Here is a 24,709-nt window from a genome sequence, read left to right as displayed (position 1 = left end):
CAGAATTCAGAAGGGCAGATTCTTCTTTTCCTTTTTCTTTTTTAATTTTAAAGCAGATAAAATAAGCATTCCAAACAGCTGAAAAGTAAATAAAGAATATTTAAACAAAAGGGAAATTATTTTTTAAGAATTTTCTTTTTTCTTTTTTTTTTTTTTTCTCCTCAAAGTAACTTCTATTGATCAAGCCAGCATCAGGATAGCTTCATAAGGAAGGGTTTCTGCAGTGGCAATACTATTTCTGATTCCAGAAAGAAGACCCAGGCTCCTTTACCAGCCTGACTCCCTCAAATTTCAGAAGAGGAGCTGACTGAAGGCTTCCACAGTGCTCCTTCCAGCACCCTAAGTGACAAACAGCAGCACTGCCAACTGAGGCAGACAGCAGCCCAACAGGCCCATGCTCTGGGTGTTTGAGGGGGGTAGCAGTCACCAAAAATCACAGTTGCATCAAGCCAGAAGCTGTTGGAAAAACCTTGCAATAAATAAACCAACCAATAAATCTCTGCCTCAGACCATCCAACCTACAGGCTCAGGTGCCAGCAGGAGGCAAAAAAAAGTTGTTCTAACTCACGTATTGGGACAGCTGCAGCAGAAAGATGTAAACTGCACTTTTTTAGAGTCTATTACAACCTCCCTTCGTGCTTTGGAATCCCATTTTCATGCTCTGAAAAAGGGACTTGGTTGAAGTCACACGAGACACATTATGGCAAGCTGGGGTCTGAATCAAATTCTGCCAAGGCCCAGCTCACAGGAAAACCACGTCTGTCCACATGAGCCTTCTGGGCAAGCAGAGCACCCTACAGACTGCTCACATCCACATGCCACAGCAGGACATGTCTTGCTTCGAAAGCACTCGTCAGATTACCAACAAGAAGGAGTAATTCCAGATAAAGTCTGCTTTATTTCACCATGCAAAACCTTGAATGCAAGCAGAGGGCCACACGTATGCAAGAAGCAGTGCTGATGAAAGGCAGAAGCCGTGGCACAATGGCTCCCAAACCACTGCTAGCTGCTTGTTTGTAAGCATCCTGGGAAAGAAAGGATTTGGAGGACAATGAAGTCACTTTGCAGATATTTGCAAGGAGATCCTCCCATACACAGAGGGGCTTATGGGAGAAACCAGAAAAGTGGCAGTTTGAAACAGCCCACGGGACGTGAGAGCTAGCAATGCGAGCAAAGCAGAGCTCGGAGCTGACATTGCAAAAGCACATAAGAGATGATAGATAGAGTGCTGCGAGGGCCAGAAGGGCCTTGAAAGTGATATGTTCACTGAAGGAAACATTGCCCTATTTCACAGCCGTCTCAAACTACAGCAATACATTCTGATTTTATTTTTTTTTGGAGAACAGAAGCACATGTCTTTCCACTCACCTCAACGGGGAACCTCTTGCCATTGATGCTGTGCTCAGAGCCTGCTGATCCATTGCTCTGACCCCAGTGGAACTCAACCTTCTCTGCCTTGAATCTGCCTGGCAACCCGGCGCCGCTGACAAAGTAATCGTCCTTCAGCAGGATAGCAACTGCACACACAGAACAAGGAGAAAGACCTTCTTAGCACAGTTTTTTGAAGCATTTACAGGTTTTGCTCATTATATTACAATATCTCTTCTAATGCAAGTAAAACATGAGGTCATCATTATCCTCTTCACAAGGACTGGTAAAAAAAAAAAAAAGCTACATTTAATGCTGGCTAATTATAGAAGTGATTATATAGGCTACAGAAAACCACCAAGTCCAAATTCTGCAAGCAGGTTTTACCATTGGGCTTTGATTAAAACTGAAATGACAAACTTCATCAAGAACCATTTAACGTCGTTGCAGGGACTAATGGCTGACCACACTGCTTGGCCTTGTGATTCACTGAAGGTGTGCAGATAACCAGTTAGAAGATCCTCTGTTTGTTGCATTTCCTCTAAGTTACCAGGGGAAAAAGGGCCTGTGTCCTGTCCCCCCCATTACTGCTGGACATGGCAGGTACCTTCCTCGACCCCCTTGCTCTTCCCTTCTGTAAAACAGGAAGAGTGACAATAACTTTTTTGAAACCCACTCATGAGAAGCCCCCCACCAGAACTGTTTCGGTTCTTTCTTTACAGTAACTGATATTACTGTTACACAATTCAGTAAGGGTCAAAAGGATCTTCTTTGTAATTTCTTTTCCCTTCTGAAAAGCCTTTATATTTTATGCAACAATAAAAGCTGTAGGTCCAAACAGAGGGCAAAGTCATACGGTGGAAAATGGTACATGATACAGGGAGAACTACCGTCCCACCAAGAACTGAACCCGGCTTTCTGACATCTCTGTCCGCTGCTCTCACTACACGATCACCCACCCTTCCAGCACCTCCCACCTTTAACACGCATAACTCCTAATAATGACTCCTTACCAAATCCTTTCCCCTCATTTTCTGCAAAACTGGCACTTAAAAACAGAACTAAAATTAGCATTTTGTTCTTGTAAAAGCCACTGCAGACCACTGCTTGCTCTGCCCAGAATCCTGTGATTGAAGTTGTGCTGTTCGTTGTTCTTTTTTTTTTCTTTTTTTTAAATGAGAAGAGCTCAACCCACAAGGATTTCTCTCTGTTCTCAATCCAGCTGTATCATCACAACAGGAACATTAATATAAATCCGCTTTTATTATGTAACGGAGAGGGTTTTATTCACTGCTGGAAAAAATCTAGAGGCTGGTTGTGAAACAGGAGCTACTCCTCTGCTGGTGAATCACTTCATGCTGCAGGCAGGGCTGTCTGCCATGGCAGGGCTGCTCCCTGCAAGTACAGACTGCAGGCTACAGCAGCTCCAGCTCAGGTGCAACTGTGCAACCAAGAAATGTCTAAGCATCAAATTGTTTATATTAAAACCACCTAAATGCCGATGTGCATGTGATGTTCAGGCCTTTATTCATTGCACCAGTGACACCACAGGGCTCTTCCATGAGTTCTACTTCCTTCATATAAAAGCATTTGCGTGGGAAGTCTGGAGGCTGTAGGATACTGTCTGTATTGCCCAGGTACTGCTGCATCCTTACACCAACCCCGAAACACAAGTGACAAGAAGCACCACTGCTTGCTCTCCTCTTCCTTTACAAAATCCTCATTGAGCTCAGCAGTATTTCAGGTACCAAACATCTCACTCAATTGGTTCGAAATTCCACAGATAAAATTGGAGGACTTAAAGAATACAGGAAAGCAGATATGCGTGCATCTGTTAAAAACCTCTGTGGGGATTCAGTTGCATCTAATAAATATTTGATAGTTCCTAAATCATTTATGTCTCTGTCAGGGGTCATTTTACTTGTTTCAGATGAATAATTAAAAGGATAATTAGGAGGATGTACAATCTGAAATGTTCATCTAATTGTTCATTTTACAGAATTCCTTACACTGCTGAGCTCTACAACGCGTGTTCTCAGCACCATCCTATCTCAGCAGCACCTCCTTATTGCCATTAACTTGGAGGTTTCCCTTCCTCCATGTGATTTCTGGCATTAGGGATTGGAGCAGCCAAACTGGATTTTGGGATCCACTGCTTTTATCCAGTAAGTCATGCAGAGGACACAGGAAGGAATTAACCCTCCATAACAACTAGGCTTAAAATTAATGTATGATTGAGATTTCAAAAACAAAGCAGGTGGTGCACAACCACCAGGATCACCATCATTGATGCAATCTGCAGGACCAGGGCTGGAGCTGCGCATCCTCCACCTTCTCGAGAGCAAAACCAAGCCTGGCTACAAAGCAGCTCTTCCCTTGTCTTATCAGAGCAGCTCTGACCCAGCCTGAGATGCACACAAGGTACAAAGCGTACCCAAACACACCTCTGGCACCAATGCCTGTGAGTTTATCAGAGTCATTAGAAGCTCTGAGTGATCCAAGGAGGGGTAAAACCGCAGTGCATGCACTGCTGCTGTGGGAACTGCTCCCACAGATGCTCCACTCCCACAGGGTAGTGCCCACAAGCTCCATCAGCCTCAGGCCCAGCTGACAACAGCTAACACTTAATTAAAGGTGGCACAGGCAACAACAAAAATGAAAGGTGCTTCTACTCTCCAAGTAATCTTTACCACTTGGGAACCAGCCTCTATGGTGATGAAATCAAACCCACATTAGTCAATGTAATCCAATGCAAAGCATTTCTGGCTGAGGCATTTGGCATAATGAATATATGTTCATTTTCTGAATGAAGTTCTGTGTCCTGTACATTGCTTGCCCTTTAGATGATATGAAGAGAAAGGAAAAAAGAGCACAACAAATCAAAATTTCTTTTTACCTTTTAATATTTAAAAGCACAAAAGAAACTAATTGGTCGATTCTAATAAACAAAAAACTAGCAGCTGAATAGCAATGACCCACACAATGCATTTCCTGCCAATTAATGAGAATCAAAGTTAAGGCCTTTGGTTTTTCCTCAGACCCCGGTCTCCTTTAAGCAGTCATTAATTGCAGTGAAATGCCCTCTACATCCATCACCATTGCATAAATTCAAATGCAGCTTACTGTCAGTCAGCAACAGGAAGGTCTCCTGTGGTCATCTACTCCAAGACTGCTGTCAACACACATCACAACCAGCACAACTTGCTGCTACATTCTGCCCATAGGCCAAAACATCCTACCTGGTTTGCTGCTGTACCACTTGCTACCTTAAAAAGTAATCCCTGACAAGTTTCTTCCAAAGGTCAGTAAACCAAGGGAATGGAATGTGATAAATCAAGGGAGGAGTTAAGAGTTCAGCAGAAGACTCAGAGATGATAGCAGGGCAAAAAGAGTCTTTGCCTAACCTGCAAAATCTGTAAGTTACCCAAGAACAGCGATAGTTACTGTTGCCCTGAGAAGCAATAACTTGTCAGCAAAAATCCACACCCCAATGGGTGAGGAAATCAAATATAGTAGCGGTGCTAAAATCACCCAGCAGAGGAGACCGAAGATACAGCTTTCATTGCCAACTGCATGAAGACTGGAACATCCACCGTGCCGTTTTGGTTCTGCATGGTTTCCTATTATACGTGCAGCAATATGTTCCTATTATACTTACCATGTAGCATTAGCATTTCTCTTGGAAGAAAAGCACCATCGTTTTTTCTTGGTATTTCTAGTTACTGCTGATAACTACACTTGCTCTTTGTGACCAAAAGAGCAGGGTACATAACACAAATAGATTAATTAAGCACCAAATTCCACAGCATTCAGCCTCCCCTGAACCTCATTTTGCTACGAAGGGCAACAAAGTCAGGATTTGAGAGCAAACAGGAGCTTTTCTTAGCAAAGCTGGAAAAAAACCCTCAGTAATGCATTAAAAAACCAGTGGTTTACATTAACCAGATTTGCTTAGCCGTGAAAGAAAGCAGGATCCCGGCCCGTGTCCTCCTCAGCTGAGGGGCAATGTGTCCCAGTAAGTCCCTGGAACTGGGTCCAAAGCACCTGGTGGCTGACACCCAAAGACCCGTGGGGGCAGTGGGTCAGGCTGTGGGCACAGCTGAATGCAAAGCGCAGCAGGTCCATACCCGGGTTTGCTCACAAACCTCTGATGAGGAACCTGTTACCTAAAGCACTGCAGGCACACATGTCGAATGTTAATAAAGATCAAAATATACTTTGAATAAATAAAATTGAATTAATTAGCGGTTTAATCCAATTCCCTAAAAATATTTGACCTTGTCAAATGAAGAGGATGGCCTTATAATTTCTGATTTTCACATTTTTAGAATTAAAGAGTAATCAAATGCACGCAGCTTTGCATATAAATCAACCTTGACCTTTCGGTGAACTGTTTTGGTAAAAATAAGCAGTATTCTCACTGTTCTTTTCTCTGGAAGCCGGAACAGACAGAGCAGAAGAGGATTCAGTTCAGTGAAGAACACAGTGCTATAATCATATCAGAAACACATTCATAAGCTCCCACTACTTTGAGCGCTTATTGCTCTTTCTTCTCCAAAACCTCCCGATTTCTAAAACTTCCCCTTCCCTACAAAGTCTGAGCCTTGCATCTCAGCGCTCCTTTGGATTAGATGTTTCAGCCTCCCAAAGCTGATAACTCAAGGTTACACCTTGAAGCTCTCATACAGCCTTTTATTCTGAGGAACGACTCACTACCAAGAGAATTATTTTGTACGGGGAACTGAAAAAAAAAAACAAACCCACAAAAAAAAAAAAAAAACACAAAAAAAGCCTTAAAAAATGAACCTTAAAATCAATCTGCAGAAATCGCTTTGCACAGAATGCAAAGGCAGGGATGGGAGGCAGCTTCTGGAAAATTATATTTTCTTAAAAAAAAGCAAACCCCAAACAACAGAACAATGAAAGAGGAGGAGGATGGAACATGGCTTGAATTTCTAATTGACTGCAGGCAGGCTATGGAGACAAACAGAAGAGAACATACCCGTTTTCCCCGTGTTTTTCATCCAAGTCTTGTTAGAAGATTCATTGTCAAAACCATCGAGCTGCAGTTCCTGATACTCATCTCCAACATGAGCCTGATGGTCCACGATGTCTATGGGAGACTGGTGGGACCCCCCGCACTTCTCGCTGGAAGTAACCCAGTGCTCGGGACCATAGGTACCTGTTAACAAATACAAATTCAATTAACATTCCAGTGGCTCCTTAATTCTGGATTATGCTTAAGTAAGAGGATGAATCATTAGGCTCCCCAGGTAACATCACTGCTGCTACACCTCGTGCATCTGAAAGAGGTTAAGACTTGTAAACTTATGAAGAGATCAAAAACCATTAGCTTCATGCAGTACTCAAACTTTGCCTCTGGCAGTAACAAACAATATCTCTTTTTTTTTTTTTAATTACTATTCTGTAAAACTGTCTGTAATTCCCTCATGCGTATGTTATGAATTAGCATGGGTTTACAGGAACTTTCCTAAAGCTTCAGCCATGATATACGAGCATGATTTACCTTCTTAGAAGAGATACACAATGTACCAGCCAGGCATTAACTTGCTCTTCTACAATGCTCTAATTAGATAATATGATCTTTATTAATGATCTCATTTCTTCAGAAGGTTTTAAAGCCAGCAAAAATGAAAATGAAGAATTAAAGCAAATAGGATATTAGTAAATTTGAAGAAAACAGCAAAGGAAAAAAAGACATCTCTTGCTGGAGGAAGTGAAGACAACAGTGACCTACCAGGAAAATGCTGTAACTTCTTGGTGTTCCTCTTACACAAATTTTCTATTTATTAGCCAGGAGGAGTTTAGGTTCTGGAAAGCAATCAGTGCATCTGTACGGGCGAGCCCATCACTGGCTGCCACAGAAGGCAACAAGGGATGAGCTTCAGCTCTGAGGAGCAATGTCAGAGCAGCCTCTGTCCCCAGCACACCAGGTGTATGGCGAGTCCTGATGCACTCAGCATCATGCACTGAAGTGTTTCTAAGTGGTTTCTGAAGCAGCTGTTGTCACATCTGTACACCCAACTCACAAGGGACAGGAGGTGCAGAGCTTCTTCTTCTGTTCTGGAGCTTTCACCTGCCCCAGATTACTTCTTGGTGTGTTAATCTTGGTCCCTAACCCCCATCCCTAACCCCGAACTGTTTGGCTAAACTTTGCAGTGGGATTGCCCTGGCCCCTCTGCCATGGGAAGGAAGGCAGTGATGCATCAGAGTGGCACAGTGCTGCGAGAGGCAGCAGCACAACGCACTGCTCAGCCTGCAGAAGCTGCCTGCCACCACCTGCACTCGCACAGCCCATTCTATAGCTCTCCAGCAAGAACATTCAATAAATATAGCAAGTGGAAGGAAAAGGTTTCAGACAAAGACGCTGCCATTCCCAGCACACACCAGCTCCAGATGCAATACAACACCAGGAACCTCTGCACACAGTGGAGGATCTCCAGCGATTTCACATTTTTCTTATGACCTCCTGCTCCAACTCTTAAATTGTATTAACAGAGACTAAGAGATTATGTTTCTGGGAGTGCAAACAGCAGTTTAAGCTCCTGAAATAACAGCACACAGTTCCTGCAAAGCGCTCCTCACTTACAGTTCCTGAAGAGCTTTGCAGCAGGGCTCCGTTATTCTCATGCAAAGACAGGGAAATTGATGATGGGAAGGAAGAGGTTTCTCTCATCCACAACAGCCAAGTTACAGGGCAGGGCTGACCCCTGCTCTGCCAGCCCCTCAGATGCCACACCAGCTGTGCACCTCCTGAACCACCCAGTCACCATGTCTGCTCAACAGGCACGCAGCAGCAAACGACGCACCATTTATTACCCCAGCATCTGAGAAACACGCAATCTCAATTAGTGCCATCCAACCCCAGTGGTTGTGAAGCCCAGCTCCATTGGCGCAGGGTTCCAATGAGTGCCTGAGTGTGAGATGACTTTTCCCACTTTCCCTCGGGCCGCTGCAGGACACTCAATCAGTAATCAGATGTTGTGCAGTACCCATCACGTGCAAATGCTGAATGGGAACCAAAACAACATGAAAGTGTTTTATTTTCAACTACAATTAAGCAAAATTGCAACACCCTTTAAAAATCACTCACATTATTTGCCCAGGTTAAAAAAAGCTCGGTTTTATTTATCTCATTGTTCAACTTGTATTGTCAGCAAAAGCCACTTTCAGTTAATTTCCCAATGTACTGCAACTAAGGAGAACAAAATTATTAAAAGCCCTACGTGGGGAAAACTAAATGTGTTCCACTTGTACTCTATTTTTTTTTTCCTGAATCAGAATGCTCTCAGCAATTGTTTTGCAGTGAATTAACTGGCAATTCAGATTTACTTTCCATACAACCATGCATTTATTCCATGAAATTTAGGAATTTGCTTTAAAATGTTCAGTAGCACCCAAAATCATCAAACCTGCCAGCTCTCATTTTTGGCTTTGTTATAAACATAGGGTGAGCTTTTCAAAAGCACTCTGCTCGCAGAGGCTATCGCAGTGGTTTCAGCTGTGCTTTCAAAGGAAGCCGAGCACTCACATTCCTGTAAGCATTTTGGTGACCCTTCAGTCAATGGGGAGATTGCAATTTTGAATAAGCCAACCTATTTTAAAAGGGATTGTAGGGTTACCTGCATGCATCTTGTCACAAAGGTTTTTTTCTCTCTAAAGTGTAGCCAGCTCTCAGCCAATTTGCAGTGGAAACTGTCTTAGCAAAATGAATAAAATAAGCCATAAGGGTAAATAAGCAAACAAAGCACCATGGTGAGTTAAAACCTCAAGTGACTTAGGTACCTGCACTCTTACCGAAATGTAATTTTTCCCAGCACTGATTTCTTTTATGTGAAAGCTTTTATGTCTTTGTATCACTTAAAAAAACCTCAACAAACACATACTCTTCTTTTTGCAATTTCTGTATCACTTAAGTCCCCTCCCCCCAAAAAAAACAGAACACACTGTCTTCTTTTTCCAATTTAACTTGTTGGAATTAGTTTAATACAGCAACACATCTCTTTCTATAAATACAGAATCTTCACTTGGTTCTAAATCTGTAATTTACCCCAAAAGCAGTGCTATCTGCTATCCTCATGTGCTAGCATTCGTTTCCATGCTTAAAAAGTTTCCATACTGGTGCTGCATTATTAAAGGAAAATCGAATGCAATGAAACTCAGCAATTCATGGGGTTGAATCCAATTCAACCCCAACCAAGCACTGCAGCTGTGGCTCCAAGTCCTGACATCCCAAATTACAGCCACAAGGCTAAGCTCTGATTTAGAGGTTCAAGACCTGCTAGTTAAAATCAGCACAGGATGTATAAACGGCCGCATTTTTCATTAATTTCTTTCAGAACTTTTTGATATGCAAAGCATTACATGCAGTATGACCCACACTGTTATGGCAGCGATTGCAGGCAGGAATAGAGGCCACAACCTCAGCAGCTCAACTCCAACAATTAGTGGGATGAAACAGGGCTGGGGAGGCAAGAAAGAAGGACATTTTTAGTTTTGAGTTTGAGACAGAAGTAAATGAACTCCACCTCCTCCTACCCAGAGAAAATAAGCGCAACAAAACGCAATCAGGAAGAGTGCAGTGGGATTCATTTACTTGCTAGTAGCCATCAGGCTTAAGCCTAACAGCCTGCTTTTTTCATGGACATTCAAGTGCAGTTTTAATTGAAACTGATCTTCCACTACGGATTTCAAATTAATTCTTCTTCCAAGTGTCTCATGCTCCAGACATCCTTGCCTTGCAAAAAACCCTATATCATTAGAGGAGGAAATAGAACACTTTTTCTAAGCTTGCAGGTATTGATTACCTATTCCTCCCATCAAAGCACAAATTGCCATTCTGCACTGTATAAATCTCCTCAGTGTTAGACACTTTATAAAGTACCAAGAATTATATCATTAATCATTTGCAGTTGCACCTGTCTTGCTTTATTGAATTCTTTGTTTTTTAGAACTTTAAATAAATGCTTTTAAATAAATAAATTAAAACATGACACTAAATAAAGACTCTGTTTCACTTAAACCTAACAAAAAAGCCCTTTCGTTCTGTGCCTGACATTTACCCATCCGAGACACAGTAACTTACGGCTGTTTGCATTTCATTTTTCCAACTGTGAGTACGATGGCTTTAATCAAATAAAATTTGGAATGAGTTCGAATCAACCTTTGGAGAGTTGACAAATAACTCAGTTTTCAAAACCCGAGCAAGAGAAGAGACCTCATCAGCACTAACACACAACGCGTGCTCCCACTGCCACGTGGGGACGACGTGCAAACAGAGGTGGACACAGCAGTGCCCCCCCAGAGCTGGGCCTACTGCTCACAACATGCAGATGGTGTCGCCCAGCCTGGTCCAAAGCAACACGACGCTCTCTGGATTCACCAATCTTTTCTCATGCAAAATCTTTCCCTAAATGACTGCAGAATTCTTTAATAGCTTTTTAATTCACAGGCTGCTCTTTAAATAGAATCCAAGATTCCTTTTCTCCTTCCTGTTGCTGTACAACCTAAACAGTGAGTAGTCTTCATTAAAGAAAGCCCATTAAAATAATGTTTTATGTATAAAATATAATTAAAGCTTTTATAAAAACTTACATATTTTTTTTCCTCCACAAATCTTTTGTTTAAACGATCTCTTATCGTAACCAGTGGCACCTTCTTGATTTTAAATCACTTCCAGTTAATGGATGAGCTACATGGATACTGATGTGTAACAAATATCAACATCCAGATGTAGTTTGACAGACATTAGCTATTTATGAGTAATCTGATTTGGATCATTCATTTCCAAGCTTAGAAAAAGGCAGAAAAATGAACCCTTCTTTTTCTTAATTTTACTTATTTTTAACACTGTCACAAAAACGCAACTTTAAACTTCATGTCTAGCATGAAAAGAGCCGGTCTTGTCTTTTTTTATTTTGATTTTTTTTAATTGGTCTTCCTTAAAAAACAAAATTCTATCAGACAAATGTATTTATACCTTTAAACTCCTTACATTTGAGTTGCAAAGCAACCCAAATCCCTCACACTACTGTGATTAAGACAAATCAGCTTTTTAACTTCATGGGGGCATCCTACCCCATCGTGTTAATGCACGAGATCATTCATCAGCAGTTACCTGCAAGGCAGATAAGCAGAGAGCCGTAAGGAAAACGGCACGGTGGAAAGGCTTACATCCATCCTCGCTTCTGGTCCTGTTTTGTCCTCACTGCCCCACCTGCAGGTGGCTCATGCTGCTCCCTCACACACTGCTATTGCCAACGCCAACAGAAGTCACCCTCATATGGAGACAGGAGCTCTGCCATGGGCAGCATACCTGGATTACACGTGAAGTAGCAGTGCTCTCTTTTGCCTGGCTCAGAAGGACGCAGGATTTTTGTAAGCTCACCCAAAATAGGGCAGAAGATGCACTAAGCAGTGGCTTGGTAACTCCTTGAATGGCAATGACCTGCCCAACCAACTCAGCAACATTAAGGATGTAAACATCTAAAGATTTAAAGTGTTACTTGATGCCATAAACCAAGACCTCCTCGTTATTTTTGCCATTTAGAAATAACTGGAGGGGACCAAGGCAGGTCCTCCCACCATGTGAGCAGGCACAGAAAAGCCAGAGCAGCCTCCCCTCATGCTGTGACCTCCAGCTTCCCCCGAGGAAGAAAAAATAAAGAGAATCCTGTAGGATAAAGCCAACAGACAGCACATAGATATAAGGAAGGAAATAATTATTTGAATGACTGGCTGGGCTCTTGCTCAGCAACTTACCATTAGGCTGCAGGGGTAAAGGTATAAAAATCAGGGGCATCTTCCAGGGGCTTTCACATTGCAGAGAAAGCAATCAAGTTGCTGAATCATTCTATTAGGGGGAAAAGTTGCTGTAAAATACCAAACTCAAAGAGATGGCAAAAGAGCACGCAGTTAGAGTTCACAGTGCTGTTTTGAACAAAGATTTCAGGATTTCCTACCCTGAGGGAAAAGGGTTTTTCATTTTATTACTCTCTGTCATCACTCTGTTTAACACCAGACACTCGTGCTTGCAGAAAATTCCAATTACTGCTTGAAAAATGAGCCTGAATTCAGAGAGCAAGGTCCCGAGGAGCTCACTGAGGCCCAGACAGGTGTAAGCATCACCCAGCCTGCAAACACAGCACAGGATGGAGTGCACGAGGCAGGCAGAGCTGCAAGCAGTGAAGGACAGGATTTTTGGAGAACTGAAAGAAGCTGAAAAATTTTCTCCAAGAACAATTTCTGATAAGAGATATCTTAACCGGCAGTTGTTGGAACATACACAAATGCAGGAAGACAGAACAAAAAGGGTTTGGATTTAGATAACCTTTGAGGAATTGCTAGCAGCAACATCAGAAGCTCCAGCCCCACTTCTGCTTTCTGCACCAGTGCCACCACACCTACAGAAATGCCCAGCCATGGGCTTTAAAAGCAAAGCTCATCTTCAGAACGGATCGTATCAGTGATACTGCCTCACTGCCAAAATGTGGCAGATGCAAAGAAAAAGAAAGGCTTTAAACCATGCTTCTAAAATAAACTGCCCTATAATGTCTGCAGCTCTAAAACCCAAAGAGAGAGGTAGGCATTCTTCTAAATGCCCACAGATGCTCCAGTTATTGCTGGATTCTTTAATTAAACGTTCTAACCCTTAATTATCTTTGGCAAACAGTTTCAGTGCACGTTTTCAAAACCTTTGCATTCCTCAGCATGTATGTGAACACCTGTATCACACAGTTACATTGGGCTTTTCACATACACCTCCACACATACATATGCATACTTTCTGGATCCTAATTTTGTTCCCCAGCAAAGTGAGGTTGCTATGAATGTTGCATGAAGCTCCCACCATCCCTCTCAGCCTGCCAGCGGCACAGCATATGATGAAGGCCCAACAGCAAGAAACCCCAGGATCTTATGACAAATGTTGCAGGAAGCTCCCAATAAACTGGAGAAATCGTAATGACTAAAGCAAGATTCTTCCAGAGACATTAAAGTTTGCATTTGTGATGTGAATAATTTCCCTCCACACAAAAAGTGAAAGAGAAATGAAGTTCAGCTGTACTGGCAAAATAGTTTTGGGGTTTTTTAATTTGTGTTGGATAACAAACCCTTGACAGACACTGCTAACGAGCTGCTGAGTTCCGTAAGTTACATTTCAAAAATGTTTACGTTATAGTGAACACAGAGCATCACAGTATCAATGAAATTAATATGCAAAAGTCCTGGAGTGGGAGGATAAGCTCTGGTATAGGAGGTGCCTGCTGGTGGCAAGTGACTGAGACAATACATATCTACATCCTCTGCTTTTCCTAATTTTCATTTTTAATAAATGCATCTGACATCTCACACCATTCATTTCATAACTGTACTGCGGACTTTTTAAAGCTGCTCACCCCTGAGACATGTAATAAACAAGGTGATAACTAACATTATAAGGAGAAAACAGAAGATTAATTTATCTGAAAACACTGTAAATTAACTTTCTCGTTCCCATACTAGTTGAGTAAAACTCCAAGAAGGGCTAGGGACTGACATAAAAATAGATTTTTTCGTAAATAAGATCTAAAAAAGTATAAATCCTAATGGAAATCCGTGAATGAAGATGCATTCCGAATCAGCGCAGCTGCTCGATGACAGCAGTTGGTGCCGCTGGGAGGAGGCCATGTTTCTGCAGTGGGTGCCTTGGACAAGTCACACCTCTCTCTGTGCTCCTTTCCCTTTACAGAGCAACAGCTGTGTGATGATCACTGACAGCAGAAATGCTTGTATTGCTGCAGTGCCCCAGAACGGCAGGAAGGAAGGAAGGCCCCCACTCATCCATGCAACATGCAGGTCCTGGCTCAAAACCTTGCAGCTGATCAATGTAAGGTGAGGGGCAGCAGCCCAATGTGCAGCACCTCAGGCTTCAAAGCATACATTCCTCCTGGGCTGCCTGAACCCACTGTGTAACAATCTTGCTTCTTCTCCTTCTTAGCTGTAAAACTCAGCAGCATATACCCTACATCCCAACGGCGATCAGACTTCCTATGGGACAAGAAGGAAACGCTGCCAGATCATCCAAATAGCGAAAGATAAAAGGTGAAATAAGCCTGGTGTTTCATGGTATTAAATGGAACAAGAATAAACACAGCACATCCAATGTTGATGTAAGTCATGGTCCCATTTGGGCTACTCCAAGAAGAAAGCACAGCACAGGAAAAGCTCAGAGAAAATAGAGGAAATAAGAAAAAGACACTGGGCAGGAACCTTCCCCACCCTAGAGCTGTGTGATGGGGAGCTTCAAGAAGAATCTGTGGAAAGAGGAAGAGGACCCAAATTTGGCGTGGAGCTAATTGCAGCTATCCCTGCCAGCAGGTGAAGGGCCCCAGCTGGCAGCTTGCCCCAGCAGTGCTGTGCATCCCCCCTTGCAGGCAGACTTTGGGCTGCAGCAGTGAGGCACAAGGAGCACCCTTGCCAGGGATCATGGCTTGTTTGAGAGCCTGACTTAGGCCCTGCTCAAACATCAATGCTCCTGTGCTGCCAAGCACAGCAGATCAGGAGATGGATGCTGAATGACAGTGACAGTAATAAGCTGTGACATTTAAGTCAGGAAATTTCAAATTCCCATGTTGTTTCTCTGTCTCCTTCCTACCACCAGGAGCAACACGCTCCACTTCATCCCTATCCCTTAAAAAGGGAGAAGTTCACCTGTCTCATCAGAGCAAGGATTGTTCAAAACTTGGGAAGAGCTGCAGAGATCAAAATAAAATAAGCAAAAAAAGTAACTGTTTGAGACTCAACTGCCCTGCTGCAGACCCCAGCACCAGGCTGCCTGCATTGCACTTGGGAAAGATGAAGTTCCAATTACTTCTCATCACACACTTGAAATCCTACTACTTCTCAACAGTATCCTTAATAGCCTTGATCTCACCAAAGAAACTGCTAACGTAAATGATGCCTCACTGTAACTTAATTACCTCCAATTTAGGTGGGTAAGGGAACAGAAAGTACCTTCTCTTGATTCCCATCTGTTCCTGCTAACCAACCAAAGGAGCCTTCCCCAGAGCTCTGTCTCTGAGAGCCAATGTGAAAAAAAATACAGAAGGAGAAAAGTGAGGAAAAGAACCGTATACTTTTATTGAACTTTTGCAGGATGCTGGTTAATAAAACACCCACAGAGAGTACGGAACAATATAGAGAGTATAAAGGAGGGGAGGGCTGGTATCAATAAAGCCTATCCAGAGGCACTGGTGGAGTGGAAGTACTCTTGATTTCAATAGAAACCTGCTACTGAAATGATTTCCACTTGTTGCTGTGGCTCTAGTTAAAAATTCACGCAGAAAAAAGTCCTAATAAAGACAGGAAGGTAAAATTATCCACTGCTGAAAGACAAGTCACCTTTGGCTTTCCAGTATCCCCTGTAGGTCCTTGCCTGACCCAAGGACGGCAGCTGCAGGAGGACTGCACTGTTTAATTGTATCACAGGCAGCACTGCGGCCCCTGAAATCATTCATTATGCTTTGACAAACACCTTTCTTCTTTTTTCTTCCTGGGTGAAAATCAACTTTTGACCAACCAAGTCATTAATGGCATCCCTTTTATAAGAGACTTCCCAATCCAGCTGTCCCTTTCACTAATATGCGGCAGCAAAACAGCTCTCAGGAGAGGTTCTGGGAGATAGCCAGCTTTTACTTAACAACACATCATGAACCCTGCCCTCAGCCACCATTAACATTCAGTCTATGTTTCTACCATTAATTTAAGAGCATCAGGAGTGAGAATAAATATGAAGACAATAAGCAGCCCTAACATCCATCTTGAGGTACTCCACTTACAGCAGCAGGGCTGCCTGCTAAGGCACAGAACAGTTTATTACCATTTCTTCTTGTTTTCGTTCCCATTTCCCATATGTTATGTTAAACAGCTGGGATAAGTGTGCTTTCCTCCAGCACTGCACGACCAGAGAGCGTCCCTTTAGGGAAGGTCACCCAAAGGCTTTGTCACCAGGATGGCTCTTCCCCACCTGTCCCATCACCCACTTCTCCCTGCCACAGGATGCTCCCAGCTCCCATGCAGCGCTCCCTGCACCATTCAGCCCAACCCTGCACTGTTTACTCACAGCAGCACTTGGACAGCCCGTGGTGACATATACCATAAAATGGAATTTGGAGTGCATCACTTAGCTGTGAAATCTGTAAGATATTGGATTTATATGGTGTTTGCAGAGCACATTAGGAGATCATCATCATCGTGTCTTTTCAAGACAGCCGTAATTATTCAGGCTGTTATTCTATCTCACTGGTGCTTCTGAAAAAACTATTTAATATTAGCAAACCCTCACTAAAAGCAATGTTTTGGTTGAGAGACTAATCTTCCTATCAGTACACAGCCATACCTGGTCTTATCTACATTACCAATTCCCTGCTGATTGAGCGGATTCATTAACAACACAATCTCTGGCGACTGAAATGAAGCCTCATTCTTCGTATCACTAGTGCCTTGCTGTTTGCTTTTCCTTCACAGTGTGCACACAAGTAATTAACTTACTATGCTCCGCTAGCTCCTGACACATTACTTGGCATAGAAAAATTCACCAGCAGGTAGTTAAGCATGCAAAATATTTTCAGTAAAATGAACTTTATAACAAAGCACTACTTAGAAGAAATGCTGCTCTTTCTGATACAGCTCTAACATGCAGCACGCCGCCCGCACCGACAGCAACTCCTCAAGTGCTGAGGAAATATATCACTTCTACCAATTTTGTTCAACGTGTAGGAAGCTTCTTTAGGGATTAAAGCTGGCAGGCTGTAAAAGGCGATCACTGAAAGGATGAGCGTGGAGATCAAGCTGATCAGTCCTTGGGAAAGCGTCACATAACAAGGACAGACAGAAGATCCATAAGGTACAGGAGAAAAAAAAGGGGCAACAGGAAACAAAGCAAAGAGGAGAATCACTTCAGTGCAGCACTACTGAGGCTACTGGTGTCTGCAAGTACAAAAGAACAATGCATTCCCACTTCTACATGAAATAAAGACAAGGATTTTGCTATTGTAAGCCTAGAGTGCAATGACAGTGAAATCTCCCTGAATAACAACGTGCAATTTATTAAACACCTCACCTAAATGACTCTGCTCAGGAACGGGACTTGAAATATTCGAGTAATCTCAGTAACATCAAGAGTAAAACTGGAGTGAAATTACTTGCAAGGTTTTCTTTGCAGGACGGAAACTCAGGGCACAAACTGCCATCACAGAACACGGCGCTGCCTCAGTGCAGTGCCCAGTGGGATGAAACGTGGAAGGCAGCCTCTGCCCAAAGCAACAGCGCTGGCACTGACTTTCACAATACAAAAACACCACAGACTTTGTGGGGTGTTGCTCTGATCGGAACATGCTCTGAACTTAATAACCTTAATAATTGCTCTGTACCAGAGAATGGAAGCATGCAATCCTCATGCCACACCACTGCAGTCCGGATAGTGTCCTACTAAACAATTTGCCATTCGCTCTGCACAGACCCAGTCCTTCCTTTAAACCAAAAGTATCCAAATCTCTAAAATGCACATAAAAATACTTAAGAAGCAGCAGGAAACTTGGCTAGGATAAAGACCCATTCACAGCATTATTAACCACAACTTTGACCTTTTCTGACAAATTCCTGCTCACAAATTCTACAAATGCATTGACCTAAAGTAGGGGAAATTGTGATCTTTAAGTTTCCTTCGACACAAGGAAAAATCCTTCTGAAGTCCTGGAAAATACAACTTTTCTTCTGCTCAGTTTAGTCCAGAAGACATTTGTTCCTCCTCCTTTCATGCACCACAAGGCGTGTGCCTTTGCCAGCCCCAGACCATGGTTTCTACTCTCTCAGTCACAGAAGTTAGTTCCTCATGTGCTGTTGCAACAATTTGTGCTTGTGGCAGAAGAATTAGATCTGCGGAGGACAGAATTCACTGTGATTTGTGCATATCATTTTCCTCTATTCTTACACTGCTTTCAATGGCTCATTTAAATATAGCTCCTGTCATATCCATCATCTTCAGTTCACCTGCTAAGCAGAACCACACGCTCCACCTCCAACAGAGCCGGTCTTTTTCTAGGCTGTATAGTTTATACACATTTTAACTCTACCCCAAGCCTTAAATCCTAATTCAGTTACAATCTAGGTATTCCGCAAACAGCATTTCAATTTCCTTGACAGGAATATTAATGTACAGAATGGAAACCAGCTTCTGTTATTTCTAATTTCCAGCAAAAAGGAGCTCCTGTACTCGAGAGCTACCTCTATCTTCGAGTTACTCAGGTCTGTGAAGAGTTTACTCTATCAAGGAAAATCTTAACAACATCTCCAAAAGGCTGTTGAAACTTGCTGTGTTCCAGGGGATGGAATCTCAGGTTTTGTTTAGTTTTCCAGTACGTTCAGCAAGTAACCGATTTTCATGCCAGAAGAAACAGTTGGATAGCACATACTGACATGATGAGCAAGAGTCATTACTTTATAAAGTTACCTCTCCACAGAGCCTTAAAAACAGTCTTCACACCTTTCAAAAAACTATTCAGTGCTGTAGAAATCATGACTTCAGAAATCACTATTTGAGGTTTTGTTTTTTAAAGGTTGTTTCGGCATTTAATTGCTCTCCAAGTTTCAATCTACTAAGGCCAGGTCATAAGCTTCTAGCCCAGCCTGCACTTTGCCTTCCCATGGTAGCTTACAAGAGGTCTTCGGGAGATAGCATTTCCTTATTATGGAGATGCACACCTCTAAAGCAACATGCTCATACGCTTCCATGGAATCCTAGTCTGTGTTTTACTGCTTTCAGATCTTCTCCAGCTTCCATCAAGCTTCTGATGCCAGCCTTCAGCTCTCCCATCCATAAGCTGCTCAAAGAACACAGATCAGTTTTCTCCCACACTGTCACTCTCTGACTAAGAAACATAAATGTTCACAAACATTCTTTTTTTCCCCTCTTCTTTAAGTCAGTCCTTAATGGCCTCACCTACACAAATCTGGATGCCAATTAAGCTTGTTATTGTGTCAAGATCAATTCCTACTATGCTCAACAGCACTGCCCCACTGCACTGCTACACTGGTTTGTAGCCTTGCAGTAGCTATTATGTTACAACAAAGTGCTTTTTGAGAGGAAATTCTTTCAGGTATTGCTTTGCTCAGAGGAAGATCCATGACTGGAAATTCTTGCAAGTCCAAATCTACAGGAACAAGTTAAGAGTATCCTGAGTATGAAAAGGTAATTGCAGAAACAGTGTTTGGCCCCATGGACCAAAATAGGTAATTAAATACAATCCTTCCAATTATCAAGCATGTCTTAGGTAATTTAATGCATTTATTAAAGACGTAGCTGGTGGACTTGAGAGCATGCAGTCTTGGCCTCGTGAGAGTGAACTATGTCCAGCTTTCATAACCAGAAAGTTTGCAGACTCCTTGACTTCAGTGGAAAGTCTGAAAATACGAAAGAAGAAAGGTGCAGGAGCCAGAAGGCAAACAAAGACATTAAAATTACCACCATTTTTCTGTCCCCTCAGATTTGCTCTGGTTGGCCTCATTACTTCGATCCTGGCTGTACTTCCATGTACCTGAGTTTATTGACAAATACCAACAATCTACTTCCAGGCGAAATAACACAAAGAATCCAAACCCATCAATACCAAGAGCAGGACTAATACAAGGGACTCATACAGGAGCCCAAACACCAACTACCTTTCAGTGCTTGACTCAGACCCACTGCTATTAGCTTGCTAAAAAAGCACATTGCTTCAAGGATGCTTTTATTCTAAATAACACCCGCATACTTCACACCACCTAGCAAGAAAAAAAAAATTCATTCTGAAGGAAATTCTGGATGTAAGCACTTATTCAAAGGAGCTAGTAAATCAGCAACAGAAGTTTATTAATTTAGTAGTTACTGAGACAGATCTTATCGATCTCCTTTACTCACACTCTGCCTCTGGAGTTTACCTCACAGCTCCAGTTTATACCTCGATTAAGCAGTTCAGAGAAGCCTTGCATTTTATAGCACGTACATCATGTAGCACAACGCTCGTGGTGTGACAACTTGCAAACGAAGTGGAGGATTTATTACCCTACAGGATGCCAGCTTTCCTCACCAGGGCAGCCAGCAGCAGTGGTTCTGACCCAACACCAGTTAGCCAGCCATCCCAGTTAGCTAGGTGCCATTACCAGCATTCACATGTTTCCATGAACATTTCTTTTTATAGGCTCTGACTCAGCAAAGTGCTTACGCGCACGCTTTGCTTTAAATGGCTGAATAATCCAATGTCTTTTTAGCAAATGTTTGACCCAAACTGTGTGAACAGTTCCAGCTGAAGGGCTCCTCATGCTTCAGACACTGAGCACTCACTTGGGTGCTCCATTCATTGCACAGATATAATATTATTCATGGGCTTCACGCTATGCATTTACTTAAGTGCTTTGCTAAACAAGGTCCAAAAAGCAAATATGCCACAGTCAGTTTATTTAATAACGCTTCTACAAATTCAGTTCTAAACAGTCGAGCATTTTAACGAGGAAAACTGTATAACCATAGGATTTACCACAATTTCTTTCACCCTGATTTAGCACCAACTACAAGTGTGGCAACAGGGTTCAATAGAAAACACTGTGATCTGCACCCCCTCCACTTCTCTCTTCCACAGAGGAAGGATGCACTTGGAGAATGTATCTCTCCCTTCTTCAGCATCTCAAGTTCCACCACGCATTTCAGTCTCAAAAATCTCATATTTTACTACAAAATGACCAGAGACTTCTCGGGGTCTTTTCACAGGAACTGCATTTTTTTCAAGGGAAGGAAACAAAGATTTTTGCAGTCCTCTCTCACTGCAACATTTCAACATGGGAGATGATTTTCTGCTCATTACAGAACTCCAGCATCTGTGGCTTTAAGAAAAACACTAAATCATGTGGGATTAACAATAAAACTAGCAGACTTGGCAGTGCTGCCTGCCCCCTTTGGGCCATTTCCATTGCGAGCAGTTCCCCGCTGACCCACACAATGCAAGGCTCCTTGCAAGTTCACTAGCTGCTGCTTCAGATGTTCCAAAATACCACATTTTAAAAATTATTAGAAGAAGACTTGAGGAAAAAAGGCTGCCAAGCGACCAACCTGAAAAGCCATCTCTGTAAATGTGATAGATAAAAAGGCAGAGAATGCAATTCACACCTAACATACATCTGCCCGGCGAGCAGAATGCCTTCTGTGCACTTCTGTGCACTGCCTGTGCATCAGGTGCCCTTGTTTCAGATGAAATCCCCATGGTGGGGCTGCAGGTGAGGGGGTTCTGCTCAGGAGGTGGTTGGAGAAACCAAATTAAAAGGGGTAATAACATAAACAGAACCAGATGCACCTGAGAAAAAGAAAGTAAAATTGCCTTAAAAGATAAACAGACTAAGCTCTTCTGACCAGTAGCTGTAAAAAGTGAATTTAGATATTCTTTTCTGAAGAAGGAAGAAAGCTATTTAATAAGTGTTATTAAGATAAAGCAGAATAACTATAATATAGAAAACTGCTCATTACTTGAGGCTTAATTGGTTTTATAGTTGGTGAAGAAGCGGTAATTACTACACCAAAAAAAGATTTATATTTAGAGATAATTTGTTTTTAGGCACAGAACAAGAATGCCACTCGGATATTAACCCAAAATTTTGCCAGAACACGTGCAATGCCATCCGTTTGGAACTGAACACTGACAACTGCACAACTCCCTGTGAAAAGAAAAAATATTGATTATAGCAAGGAATGTAATTGTAATGTGTTCTGAAGCAGAGCTTCGATACACTTATAGTTATTTATTCAATGCCCTCTCACTGTTTGCCTCGTTTGTTTATAAATATTTACTATGCACTATCTTCATAAAACAATAATTATTCAATGTGCACAGCAACAAGAAGACATTAGAGATCTAGCTGTGTGTTTTTCCATTCTAATCTGTAGGACAATATTTTAACTTGGTTTTAAAAAGTCCTTACAGCCCAATGTCCTGAGCTGCCTTTGCATGCAAACATGTACCGAAAGGCAGCGCTTCTGCTCACAGGGTGCCAACCTGACATGGCACAGAGGAGCCTTGCTGCACATCACCGGCTCCTGTAGGAGCAGTGACATTAGAGGACGTTTTGGTGACATTACAGAGGACAGCAGTGGCTGCAGCAACATATTCAACCCCCACAAAGCACTCAGTAATCCTTTACACGGGTACTAAAGAGGCACTTAAAAGGTAGCTTCTAAATGCCGAGTTTACTTCCCAGATGTTACACAGTCATAAAGCTTCGTAAATACGCCTCATGGACATCACGCTTGTCCTGCCCACCCCTGTCCCACACTGCATCCAATTTCACCAGTGCTAAAAAGGAAAAGCAAGTGTTTGTTTTTTTTTTTTGATTTATCACTAGAATCTGGCTGGGCTCAGAGGCACCAAGATGAAGCACCACCAATTTGGTGATATACGCATCACCTCATTCCCTCATAAATCGTGGTTATAAACAAATACCGGCAAGACAGCCGAGGTTAGAAACAATAAAAGACTTGTAGGCCAATTTTTATTTAAGTTGATTGTATTTCAAGATAATATCCTTTAAACTCTGGGAAACATGCTCCATCTGCTCTCCAGAGCCTCGGCAGGCTTGCAATTTCCTTCCACGTGCAATTGCAGCTGTTCGCCAGGACCTCACCAGGCCCCCATGACCCAGGCTCCTTGTTCTCGCTCCCTCAACAGCGCAGGTGATGCCTCCAGCAGCTCTGAAGGCCACGCAAAGCCCCAGGCACTGCAGCAAACATTTAAATGAGGTTTTAGCAGCAGAGTGTTTTTTGCATTCCTTGCTTGATGTGAGCAGATGAGATGAGCAGGTCGAGCACCCAGCCCGGATCCACAGCTCTCCTCCTTCAGGGAACGGAGCCAGAATAACCTTACAGGCATGGCTCAAGGCTTTGTCCTCCATGGAGACACATAAATAGGATTTACTGGCAGCTTGGGAAGAGAACTCGCATGAACGTCATTCCTTGGAGTAGCTTTGGTAACTGACCCCATACAGGTGCCTTTTTGCCATCTTTTTTTTTATTTTTCAAAACCTTGCACATATATTGAATCAACTGAAAACGACTCAATAAAAATGAAATGCAGGAGGTACACTCTGTGATGACATATGAAAACGTATACGTATTACGTACCTTAAATTTACAATGTAGATTTTGTAATCTCTCCAAAAATAATAATAAAGAAAAATATCAACAACAAAGTTCTGATGTGCCCAGCTATGAATTTTAATTCCTCAGAGATCATTCTGATAATTACTAATCTCTCTCTATTGCTCTGGTAAACTTAAGGGAAGGATATTCCAATGGAATGGATAACTGCAGGGTAATTTGCCATTCTGTTTTCACAAAGCAGGAAGCATTTCTAGCTGCATTCAGCATCCAAACTTGCATATAAATGAATTCAAGTCAAAACAGATTCTTAATATTGCTTTCAACTTCATATTGTTTGCATAAATCACGCTTATTCCTTTATACAGATTTTTTTTTTTTTTTTAAAACAGAATCACCATTAATAGCATGGCATATCAGATATTATTCCAAATTTAAATAAAATCTGTTCATCATTATGGTCATTAGCTAATGGTCTTATTTTCCTTTGGGACCATAGGAAACATTAAAATTCAATTTATTTAACATTTACTTCTCATAAAACAAAAAGAAGCATCATTTTCTTGCTACAGTGACAAATTCTCCAGGTCACAAAACTCATGAGAATCAGTTTAAAAAAAAAAAAAAACTACAGAAAAAACCCAAGCAGAACTTTTTAAAACTAATGAGGTACAGAAGAGGGACAGAAATATACACAGGAGCTTTTCCATAGGTTCTGCAAGCTTAATTTTGCAGCCACTTATTTTCCTACTGCCGCAATGCCCAGGGTCCTTCAACCCCTCAACCCTTTGGGTTTGCTCATGGCACAGCAGCCACAACAATCATAATACTGAGCATTTCAGCCCAGCAGGAATCAACTTTTCTCTTCTTAGATATCATTCACAGACTCCTTACCAAAAAACCCCACACATCCTGAAGGATTGACATGCCGGAACATGAGGCCAGCGCCTCAGAACCACCAGAGCACTACTGTACAGATTCCAGCACCTACCGTGTTCCTTACGAGGACTGCAAGTGTTAAATAGCTGCATGTAAACCTTGGTTTTCCCTCGATTTGCATTGTTTAATCAAACTGATAAATGCATCCTTTTCACTTAAATTGATTTTCTTTTCAAAGCTCTCTTTGTCAGCTGATTTGTTAAGCGCTGGAGGACTGCACATCTCACT

General features: G+C 42.2%; 1 protein-coding gene across 3 annotated transcripts in view; it reads right to left on the bottom strand.

Annotated features, from left to right (window-relative positions):
- The window catches only part of PTPRG (protein tyrosine phosphatase receptor type G), a 429,273-nt gene that overhangs the window by 167,110 nt on the left and 237,454 nt on the right, over positions 1-24,709 (bottom strand). For all 3 annotated transcript variants that reach the window (XM_052678992.1, XM_052678993.1, XM_052678994.1), the window contains 2 exons: positions 6,371-6,550; positions 1,369-1,517 (listed from right to left, as the gene is read on the bottom strand). In XM_052678992.1, coding sequence (XP_052534952.1) covers positions 1,369-1,517; positions 6,371-6,550 — 329 coding nt within the window. The remainder of the gene's footprint in view (positions 1-1,368; positions 1,518-6,370; positions 6,551-24,709) is intronic.

This window comes from Tympanuchus pallidicinctus, unplaced genomic scaffold, assembly GCF_026119805.1.
Source record: "Tympanuchus pallidicinctus isolate F22 unplaced genomic scaffold, pur_lepc_1.0 scaffold17, whole genome shotgun sequence".
Taxonomy (NCBI): domain Eukaryota; kingdom Metazoa; phylum Chordata; class Aves; order Galliformes; family Phasianidae; genus Tympanuchus; species Tympanuchus pallidicinctus.
Note: the sequence above shows the minus strand (reverse complement) of the source record. Positions and strands in the feature narration are given on the sequence as shown.